The sequence below is a fragment of the Acyrthosiphon pisum genome, chromosome X (genome assembly GCF_005508785.2).
Source record: "Acyrthosiphon pisum isolate AL4f chromosome X, pea_aphid_22Mar2018_4r6ur, whole genome shotgun sequence".
In the NCBI taxonomy this organism is placed as follows: Eukaryota; Metazoa; Arthropoda; class Insecta; order Hemiptera; family Aphididae; genus Acyrthosiphon; species Acyrthosiphon pisum.
This window is the reverse complement of record NC_042493.1, coordinates 42,809,314-42,821,405: the sequence shown is the minus strand read 5'-3', so window position 1 is coordinate 42,821,405 and position 12,092 is coordinate 42,809,314. Positions and strand designations below refer to the sequence as shown.

The 12,092-nt window shown below is 28.1% G+C and overlaps 1 protein-coding gene across 1 annotated transcript; it reads right to left on the bottom strand.

The window, feature by feature from the left end:
• Positions 1-1,777: 1,777 nt before the first annotated feature.
• Positions 1,778-9,362, bottom strand: LOC100164033 (guanine nucleotide-binding protein G(i) subunit alpha). The gene is made up of 6 exons (XM_001945082.5): positions 8,889-9,362; positions 5,787-5,971; positions 5,412-5,698; positions 3,395-3,489; positions 3,128-3,316; positions 1,778-3,057 (listed from the first exon to the last, which is right to left on the bottom strand). The coding sequence occupies exons 1-6, from the start codon at positions 9,004-9,006 to the stop codon at positions 2,867-2,869; spliced, it is 1,065 nt and encodes a 354-aa protein (XP_001945117.1). The 5' UTR covers positions 9,007-9,362; the 3' UTR covers positions 1,778-2,866.
• Between the last annotated feature and the right edge of the window lie 2,730 nt (positions 9,363-12,092).

The following is a 12,092-nucleotide window of genomic DNA, read 5'->3' as shown; positions in this document are numbered from 1 at the left end:
CTGTAAAAATTGCCAAAAGTTTAACAAAATCGATTTTTTTTTCACAATCAGATTTATTGGAAATGATAGCAGCATTAATTTACTATTTCAGATTTCAGATAATATTATAAATTATAACATCGTACGTAAGGACAGACTCAGTGTTGTAATGTACTTGAGTAGAAGTAGGTATTCAAATACTTTTTGATGTTCTATAATAAGTAATAACTAATAGATATTCTAAACAGGTAGGCAATTTCTCAAAGAATCGGTATTTAAAATCAAACACTCATTATTAAATACTTTAATAATTCTTTTCTGTTTATATATTTTCTATATTAATTTTGATCACGTAAAATAAAAATAAAAATTGAAAATAGTTATAATAATATATTTTTTTACTATGAATTATACTGAACCGAAAATAAAATACTTTGACAAAGAAAACAGATGAGTATTTCAAAATTCCACCAAATGATACGAGTAAAATGCTTAAATGCTCTATAAATTTAACTTAAACCATGAAAATAGGTTCAGCTGATTAAAGGTAAAAAAAATATTTTATAAAAAATTTGAAAGTATCTATAAATACTTTTCAAAATAAGTATATATATATCTGTACTTGAATAGTTGAATAATATTGTAAAAATTATCTTTCATTGCCCTCAAATCCATGTTTGCGCAGGCTGCAGCCTTTACACTGCTTAGTGTTTACGCCTTAATCCTAGCCTGAATACCAGTAACATTTACCAACAATTGTAGTAAATATTATTGAATTTTAATTTATTAACATATTATACAAATAAATGGTTACATAATAGCACCCATATCCTAAAATGTCTAACTAATTACCTAGGTACCTAAGTAAATAGTAAATATTAAATATTAATCATATATTATGATGATAAATAGAAAAAATATGTTTGACCACAGACTATCATATTGTATAGGTACCTACCGACTACCACTTAGATATATCTTAGTCCGTTTTTTTGACCACGTTCTTAATTATCATAAAAAAATCATTAATTTTTTATTGTATATAATATTATCAATGATTTTAATATCGTATTGAATAGATAATATAAATACAACTTGACGAAGTAATAATTACATAATTACAATATTATTTTCACAAAATAAAACGTTCCACCCCCCAAATCTAATGAAAATAATTATAAGGAGTGTCTCAAAATATAAAAAAACTGACGAGGAGCTCCGTCCTCCCACCCACAATTCAAGTACTGATGATAGGGATGATTTAAATGCGCTATCAAATCGAAAATAAATCCTTAAAAGAACGCCAAATTCACTTCCGAATCATAAAAACTTCACTATAAAAATGTATTTAATTAGTAAAAAAAATAAAAAATAATTTTATTGCTGGTTATCATCTTGATATTTCTGTTTTGCTGTTTCGCTCAGACGTACGTTACCCCAGCACCCCCAAATACGATTTTCATAATTTTTCTTTTGCTTATATTTAGTATGCAATTAATATGAATTTGTATAAACATTTTTAAAATTTGTACGCATTTACTTTTTGCCCCACAAACAAATCATGCCACTCTATCGGTATGCTACTGATTAATGATTATATCATATTATGATAAAACTACCAATTAATACATACAATATATGAAATAATTAGATATGAAATCAATAGTGAAATAACTATTACTAAATATGAAATTAGTAGAAATATAGAAAATATTAGTTAACCATTATATATCTATAAAATTGCTTGACAGATAATAAATAAAAGGTTAAATAGTGTAATAAATTCATAATTGTTAAGTTAGGTAGCTGCAGTAAAAATATATTGTTAGAAAAATCAATGTACATAAATAACGATAAATCCGAACAATAATATTGGTAACTAAATGTTAAATATAAAATGTCTTAAGAATTAGATACATTTCAAAAAATAAGAAGCTTCCAAAAAATACATTTATTACCATTATTTTGATATGCTAAAAATACAAAGAATTCTTTGAAATTTCATTTAATCACAATATAAAACCCTGGACATTTAAAAGCAATACAATTAATACGTTTTTGAACATTAATTAAAATTATGTGCATACAAAACAAGTAAACACACAATAATGAATGTCTTATTCTATTAAAAATAAATTAATATAAATGATAATTACTAACTAGTAAAAATAATAATAAAAATAAAAATAAAATACTGCCATATTTAAAATTACATTTTTTTAATGTATACTTTCACAAAGTAACACAGAAAATAATTATTAAGTACAAAATTGTTTTTTTTCTTCAAGCAGTCAAAAATATGTAAAGATTTACCAAGTTATCACTAAATCAGTCATTGAGAATAATTGACATCATAAAAAAAAACCACAAATTTTAATTACAGATGATATTGTTTTGTATTAAAATGTTTATCCTATTAATTTGTATTGATGAATATATAATACAAACATCACCATGAGGCTAAAACAAAAATTAACAATTTCAAGGTTTTCAAAATACAAAAATATAATTATAGGCAAGTACTTTGTAAATCGCTATCATTAAAAAAAGACATGCAAAAAAAGTTAAATCGCATGCAATGAAAAATAAAAATAATAATAATTAAGGTATTTTACATATGAAAATAATGTATTGTAAAATATAATGTAAAAAAAAAATTAGCTTTTTAGTCTTACAAAAATATGTACTTTCAATTTAAGAATTAAATATACTAAATTTGTTCAGTAATTGAATACTTAAGTTTTAACATTATTTGGCACAACAAATGAGAACTGCTAAGATCTTTATCATTTTATCAGTCATATGAAAAAAAAGGATAATGATAATCAGTTAAATAACTAATAAAATAATAAATAGTCATGATAATTTTGGCAACTGGCTGCAGTTTCTAAAAAAGACCACAATCTTTGAGATTATTTTTGATGATTACATCAGTAACAGCATCAAAAACAAATTGTATATTGTTTGTATCAGTGGCGCAAGTAAAATGAGTATAAATTTCTTTTTGGTCTTTTCTTTTATTTAAGCTTTCGAATTTCATTTGTATATAAGCAGCTGCTTCTTCATAATTATTAGAACCTGAAATTAAATTGAAAATAGTGATTTATTCAATTTTATTATATGCCAATATTTAAAATAAAATATTTACCCATATATTCTGGAAAACAAGAATTTAGCGGACTTCTTCGGATTTTTTCTTCAAACAAATCTTTTTTGTTCAAGAATAATATGATTGATGTATCAACAAACCATTTGCTGTTACAAATTGAATCAAATAATTTCATAGACTCAATCATTCTATTCATTTCTTCATCTTCAGCTAATACTAAATCATAACCTAATAATAAAAACAGTATTTAGTTATAGCTAAGAATAAGTATAAAGGTGTAAAAATAGGTTCATGTGTTATAATAACCTGATAGAGCCACACAAAATATTATAGCAGTAACACCTTCAAAACAATGAATCCACTTTTTTCTCTCTGATCTTTGGCCTCCAACATCAAACATTCTACAACACATATTTACATATTTAAAACATTTATTTTGTCAAAATATTTGGATAAGTAGTTTAAGATATTGGCGGGATACCATATATTGTTATAACAGAAATGTTATTGATGCTATTAAAACTAAGAAACTACACCTACAACGTAATCATAAAAACTACATACTTAATATAATATTGAAAAATTAATGTAAAACACAATTTTTTTGAAAATGTAAACTAATTTATTAATTAATTTAAAAAATATTGATATTTTATTTTTGTACCTATTACAAAATATATTATTGTATGTTATTGTGTATATTACATAGGTGTAAAATACTAACCGGCTAGCTGATTTCAGGGTTGCTACTTATTTTATTTAAAAAAAAAAATAAGAATAGTGAGTATGATTTTCAATTAAGTGTGGTTTTTTAATCGAAAATATAAAAAATACAAATTTTAAATAACAGAATATTAATAAAAATAATTCATTTTAATATTTACAATAACAATGTTATGTAAAAATTGCGTAGAGCTATGAAGTTTATAGGACCTATAGATTTATAAAGCATGCTCGCCCTATTTGTAGAATTTTTAAATACTACACTTGAAAACCATATTTTCGAAAACTTGAGATTTTTTTACCACTTAAGGATGATCCTGTGACAATATAAACTACTGTTTTTCAAAAAGGAATCCCCTTTCTCACTTTTAATTATTCTGCAGAATTAAATTAAAATTAGAAATAACAGTTTTTGATTTATATGTACCTAACTACTAAGGATAATAGTATCACTAATATGTCTATGGTAATAGGGTAAATAGATTTGGGTGCTTAGATGATTTTTAAAATGTTAATAATTTATTATAAGTACCTAATTAGTAATTACTATTGATCTATCAATATAAATAATGTGTAAAAATGTTCTTAGTATAATGAATACTACATCTAATAATTTATAATCTTATAAAACTATAATTATTTAAGAATTATTATACATAGTGGCTTAGTATAAACATTTTAATAAACCAAAAACAGATAACTATGTATTAGGATTTTGATTTGGATGCATAATAATTAATAAATGTCAAGAATCACCAACTAAATAATTTTCACTATAAAGGGGAGTTCTCATTTGAAAAATAGAAGTTTGCATCGGTACAGGACACTCCTTAAGTAGTACAAAAAATATCAGGTATTTGAATATATAGTAATTTAGGTAGGTACCTAGGTATACTTAAAATGTATAAAAATCAGAATTTGAATAAATGAACAATTAAATGGTATAATGGAGCCTAGGGCGAGCACATTTAAAAATCACTCTGTATAGTCATGACCCATGGGTATTCATTATAACACTCATTATTATTTATATCACATTAACAAGGGTTATTTTTTTTTGCATTGATTTACCAGTAAATATAAATATTCCCAAAACTCAATTAATCTTAAATTAATTAAATTAGCTTTAAATTAGTGAGAAAAGTGAGGTATCAAGGAAATAAGTGTGAAAAACTGAGCACACTAAAAAAAAGTAAGTGCGTAACAACCCTGTGATTTATATACAACTAAATACTGTTAGAAATTAAATTATAAACATTTATCATAGACCTTATACTAATCGACAGAACATAGTAGTAGGAAATACTCCGCGTCTTACTAACTACCAAAGCACAGGGCACATGATGTCCAGTAGCAACACATACAATATAATATAATTGCTGTTATCATTATTATAAGTGTATTATATAATATTAACACTAATTCTCTCAGCCGACCTGGCATGTTAGTTATAGGTCTATGATATATTGATATGTATATACTATTTAGAATAAAATAGTTGTTATAATAAAATGTTTTCAATTCAATGAACAAATTTGTAAGTATATTCTATAAATCTTCAGCATAAAAAAAAATAATAATATGCCTGAATATCACTTACTTAAAATTCAATCCCTTAAATGAAAAATTTGTTTCGATGATACCAGTTGTCTTCACTCTTGTCCGCAACACATCCTGTTGTGTAGGTACATAATTAGGCAGAGATATTCTATCCAAGGCATTTAAATAGTAAGCAGCAGAATCGTTAAGTTGATATTCTCTTGAGCGCAAAAAACATTCTTGCACACCAGAATCTGCCCATAGTCTTTTCATAAGTTTAACTAAGTCAGGTGTTAGTTCACCTTCTTCAGTAGCACTAGCTAAAGAAAAAAATTGACGGGCATTTTCCTAAAATAAAAATTAAGTTACTTTTTGTAATTAATATTAAGAGTGAAAGTTATTATAATCTTAATAGTCTTTTTCGACATTTATTTACCGTTCTGCTAGGATCTGAAAAATCAATTCTTAAAATTCCCATTGCTCGTATAATTGCCATTAAACTTTGGATTGTATTGCTAAATACCACAGGTCTATATTGTTCACATTCTTCTTTAGAATAACCTGTCTCATGAATGATTTTCATTTGTTTTACAATAGTACTTTTTCCAGATTCACCAGCACCTTTTATACAAACAAAAATATATTAATAACATATAAACATTATTTTGTTTTTTAATTTAATACTATATTATGTTATATGAACAGGGGCATTTCGTAATTTATCCAACAGAATGTTTTTCAAATATATTTTACTTAAATAAAAATATTTTTAATATAAAATAGTATGTAGAAACTTATTCACATGTATAAAATACCATATTTTACTGGTTTGGTCTACTGTAGTAAATTCACTCATATTATATTAAGAAGCTCTAGAATTATTAACAAAATAATTCAAAAACAAACTAATGGCGGATAATTTATCAAATATATGTCTATCAGCTGTAGTTGACTGGCCATCAAATTGTAAACAACATGTTATAAATAAAAACCGCTTGTAGCTTATAACCACTCTGGTTGGAGTTGACTGAAATATAGGTCAATAATAATTTGAAAACATGTTACAAAAGAATCTATCACAATTAATTCTATTGAAATCCAGGTTCAAATTTTAAATATGTACCTACCTAGTTAAAGATTAAATTTATAAAAAGAAGAACAACTAATATTTAATGTAAATATTTACTATATTGAGAAATTAAATTAAATAACTGAATAAAACAAATTAAAACATAAATTATTGACATAGGTAAGTATTTTATTTCCTCTTTGGTCTTAATTTTTAGGTAAAATAGGAAATAACACTTTGGAAACTATTTTATCAAAGTCAAATGATAAGTACCATGGTACTTACTATTTATTAACTCCCTATTTAACTAAATAAAAATAGACTAGAGGTAGTTTGTAAATGTAATTTCATGGAGCAATTCCACAAGTAATTTTTATGAGCGTCTGTAGCTCACATTTTGACAAACTTTTGACACACTCATAAATTAGCGATTTCTTATTAAATAGGTAAGTTTAATTTTTTGTTGTAACTCGAGAACTAACTATTAATTGTAGAAACATTACACTCCAGGGAGCCCGCAGAAAGGGGCCAGTGGGTGCCATTGAACCCACTGGAATTTTTTTAATGAACAAAAAAATCAGTACATAATAATGTAAATATGTGGCTACCTATGTATGTATGACATAAATTTAATTTTGCATCCACTGAGCTGATTTTCTGCAGGTACCCCTGATTCCACTATTACTTTTTTACTATTATAATGTTCTATATTCAATACGATTTTCAAATACAGTGAAATCTCCTCTAACAGACACCTCCTAATAGCGGAAGTTTTCTTAGGAACCGACTTAACAAAACTTTCTACAATCTGAACCCTCTGAATAGTAGGCAATATTTTATCAAATAAGAGTGTCTAGTATTTAGAGGTTTTACTGTACCTATTTAGACTAATTTTAAACTTTATACCCAAAGGTATGTGAAATTTTGATTTTTTTTTTTAAATTGTTGTTAAAAAATTTAAGCCATGACCAAGAAGCTGGAAAATGTAATACTTTTTATTTTATAAGATTTATTTTTATAAGCATTTTAAGTTCCAATTTTAACAATGCTGCGAAAATATGCACATTATTTTGTAGTTAACAATTTATAAAAATTTTGAATTTTTATAGCTAAGGCTTTACACGAGGCTTTACATTTTAATACAAAGGTTCATAAGGTCTCATAAGTAGTTATTACGGACATTTCTAGTCTTTTCGGGTTATTATTTTTTAAATAAAAAAAAAAATAGTAAGTATCTTATAATTTTGTCAAAAATTAGTGTAGTGTAGGTAGTACCATAGGTAGGTGGTACATTGTGAAATTTTTATTTTAATAATTTTGACTTAAAATAAATAGTAAAATATAAAAATTCTCTCTTTATTAAGTTACTTCCATAATTATGGTCAAAATAGTGAAATTTTAAGAAACTGTCACACTTAAGTACTGATACAGGTTAGTCATGAAAGGACAGATAGGTACAAACGGGATTTTAATTTTACTAGTGTTGACATCATAATAAATTAAATAATCATGATATGTGATAATATATTATTATTATTTTAATTTAATTTAATTTTTTACATCGTAGTTGAGTTTTAATGGTCGAAATATTTTATGTTTGATGTTGAAACAGTGTTTATCTCGGTGTTTATATTGTGATTCAGTGCCGTGTTAACTAACATTAGTGCCTAGGGAATTAATGTTTTGCACCCATATTTAATATATACAATTAAACTTCAAAAATCAGTCAGTGCCCTGAGGCAGTTGTCTTATTCATCCTTTGTATGGCCTAGTTGTGATTAATAAATTAGTGACCAGGACCAATAATTTTTAACTAATCAAAATTAGTTATGTTTTAATGCGTTGTTTTATTATACCGATCAGTGTTGTGTAAAGATTTCATACAAATGTATACAAATGTACGGGTTCAAAATTATTTTTCACCGAGTGCACTGAGAGCATCTCTGAGCATAGGTACTTAAATAAAGTCATAGCAGTATCTGATGGTACTGCAACTTAATTACATGGAGGCAAATCGAGAATTAAAACTCGAGTAAAAAGTTAATTTAAATACGTATATATCTATATTATTATATAAAACAACCAATAATTTACCTAGATAAACTTATTTTTGACCATACAGTTTGTGAAAATTATGACGTTAGCTACCGACCTATTAATGATTATTTTAAATTATTATACATGAGTTAAAGTTAACAAATACAAAACGTAATAAAGGTACTTGGCCATATCTGCCCTCTCCCCCCCCCCCCCTCAAAAGATTCTTGTTGAAATTCCGACACTGCGTTCACATAATACGATTAAGTAGTTACTATACCTATTAGATGAATTAATTGATATAACGACAAATATATAAATCATTAAACCATAAGTACAAGGGTTGGCTTACTACTCGTCTACCCTGCTATATTTGTGCAAAACAATATATAGGTACCTGTGGGTACAGACCATTGACCGATTTCGACTCACCTAACAATAACAGTTTCACTTCTCTCGCCGCTTTTTCGCCGTCGGCTCGGAGCGACTTGTCGATTTTCTTCGATCGTTCCACCGCCTCCTTCTCGCCCGAACTTATCGTGCACCCCATCGTTGACGAAAAACGAACGTCGCAAAAACGGTATTTCAAAAACCGCACTAACCGTACCAGATAAACAAAAGGTGCGTCGGAGGTACGCACGGCGACGGGTGCGCCGGATGTAAAACGGTTGGAAACTAAAAAATAAAATATGGACCGTCAGATCCTGAATTCGAGAAAACGTTGGAACGTAAAAAAAGAAAACACGAACAAACGAGGACGGCGTGTGAAAAAAAAAACAAAATATATCACATCCACCGAAAACGATACTACACGATCCGTGATTACTGATTACGGTTTGTAACAGTCGCCGTGAATCATGATGTAAACAGTCGTTATCGTGATGCGTTTTCGGCCGGTGCGTCACGGACCACGGTTGTGCCTACGCGAATCACGCCGTATTCTCCGATTATTATTTAATTTTTTTACCGGTTTGGATAATATTAACAGTTGAATAACATTTTAATATTGTCTTTTATACCGCGGTACCGGCATATCGCTGCCGTGGGGCTCAACTGTGGGAATTAATATTATTTCATTGTTTCACTTTCCCCCAAATATTAGCCACAGTATTACGCTGTTCGTCCGAATGGGGGGCGTCACGAAAAATTTGGCTCTGCTCAATTTTTTAAAATATCGTCATTCACCAGCATGAAAATATGGGAATTAATTTTGTCGTCCGTAAACATTTTCCTCGTATGACCATGACGTCATAATATTACAGTTCATTATTGCCGTTCGGACGTCCGCTCAGGCCTCAGACAGTCAGACCATAATACAAAATAATAAATATCCAAATTTCCATGCGATTAACGGACTGTTACGGGTCGCCGTTTCGGTAAATCTGGCAACGTCGTCCGAGGGGTTCGCCCTTCCCCCTCCGACCGCCGAGGCCCGCAACGACATATTTCGACAAACGGCTGGAAATGCCGCGATGCCGCACCGGTCGTTTTCGGTGTGCTGGACCATAGTATAAAAAATAAAAAGTATGATCAACTCTAACCGTGTTTTCGTCCTAGTTCGCGCATGTGAATCGTTTTGTGTTTTTGAGCATACTGCATTGCATAAGATTAAATGTATACTCGTCTTGTGTTTATTGTTGATTTATACATTGCCCGTTAAAAAAATATGCGCAGTCTTATCATCGAGCATACTTTTTATTCCTTATACTGTGATTCGGCTGTCTTATCATAAAACACAGTACGTGCTGGACATAGATTAAATACTATTACTGTAACTAATAATCCATAATGCTGGATCGTCATCTCTCCGACGTTTTTTACGTAGTTGTAAGTAAATAATAAACTTGTTACCGTGTCTTACCGACATTTCATATTTTCTTTTTCAAGTCTCTAGACGCCAACTTTCTTTTGGTGTTCGTTTCTACCTGTTTATATGCATACATTTTTGACTTGTAACTGTTTTTTTTCTTCTATTGCTTTTGCATAGGTAATACCCACAGTTTTTTTTTTACTACCTATTGGAATTTATTGAAGGTAAAGTATTCAAATTATATAATAGGTACTGTTTAAAGATGGAAACATAATTAATATTTCATTGCATGATGTAGGTACTGATGGTGGGGTGCACACTATTAATCTGGCAACATGAAGCAGAGCAAGAAAAGCTTTTGCACCTGCTCTAGTTAAACTTCAGTCCAGTATTAGTTAGGTATTTCATAGTTATGTTGAATTTTTTTTTAATGTGTTGTCATTATTACTTATGTGATCATTACTATCAGCCATCAGGATTTACTTTCATATATAATATTTTTGAATTTCCGACTGACATAGTGTCATGTAAAAAGAGTTCTTCGTGCTGATAACTTAACTTAGAACAACAATGTGCAGTAACGACTTGGAGTACACAGGATTTTAGTTCGGTTAGGGTTTTATCTGAGTAAATAATTTAAGGTTATTATTTTCTATAGTTAGTCTCAAATGTAGTCTACATTTACAGTGTTTAACCTGATCTTCTATAGAGCCTCCTCGGACCGTAATAAACGTGGTAATAATCGATAGACGATGATACAAAATTGACTATGGCAGTCGTTTAGCAATGTTTTAAATTAGCCAAAAAAAACTGAAACAACGTGTTACAGTCTAGAATCTAGGTCTTAGATATTAGTATTTAATCAGAAAAGTGAAAGTTCACAAGAGCGAAGCGATTGTCTTCAAATATTACTTGATTTGTATATGAAATTACTGTAATGGGTACTGACATACATGTGTACTTATAATAGGTACAACATTACAATTATATTTAAACTGTCTTATAAAAATACATTTTATTATTTCTGAGGGTAAAGCACAAATATTTATTTTTAACAACACCAATTTACAATATTTATTTTTCAGTTGAGGATGTCAGCGCAACATAGATAAAATGCATTAATGTAGAATCTTTTTTTATAATTTTTGAGTAATTTCAAAGTAAAATCACCTAATACTAAAATTAAAGGATTTTAAATATCGGTTTTATGTCTTATTATTATTTGACTAGATATTCAACTTTTTAAAAAAATCACTATAAATTTAAATGGATATTAAATTGTTTTGAAACAAATCAATACGTCCTTGAATATGTCATACCATAAAAACCATTATTCTCTTTAATTTTTGTACTGGGTGATTTTTACCACTCATAAAAAAAAAGGATTTTGCATTTTGTCTATGTTGCTCACGGTTGCACATGGATCGGACAATGAAAACAAACAGTGCGTTGATATCCTCTTAATTGTTATCATGAACAATTTTATTTTATAATCTTTTTAATATCTAAGATTGCTGTGCTATTTTATCAAATAAAAATCAATCGTCTTACCTATTACCAGTAAATTTAAGTTTGACGACTATTTATTGTTAACAAAAATAGGCAATGCAACACTAATCCTGGCCATAGGGTGCAACTCCATTAGATACAATTCTAAAAACGCAAATATTTACATATAAAAATGTTGGTAGTGTATAACCAGCTTAATGGATGTATTTTAATTTAAATTGATATTACGATTTACGTTAGGTTAGGTAGATTACACACTTTACCATAGCCTTAGGTTTGCTTAATTTAATTTATAATTCATTTTACCACTGGCCATT

Bases quoted from the DNA above. Each gene is read 5' to 3' on its own strand.
- LOC100164033 (XM_001945082.5), bottom strand. From the start codon at position 9,006: ATGGGGTGCACGATAAGTTCGGGCGAGAAGGAGGCGGTGGAACGATCG. The intron at 5,972-8,888 runs GTGAGTCGAAAT...TTTGTATAAAAG, and splicing joins AGTGAAACTGTTATTGTTAG to GTGCTGGTGAATCTGGAAAA. The intron at 3,490-5,411 runs GTAAGTGATATT...TATGTGTTGTAG, and splicing joins TTTAAGGGATTGAATTTTAA to AATGTTTGATGTTGGAGGCC.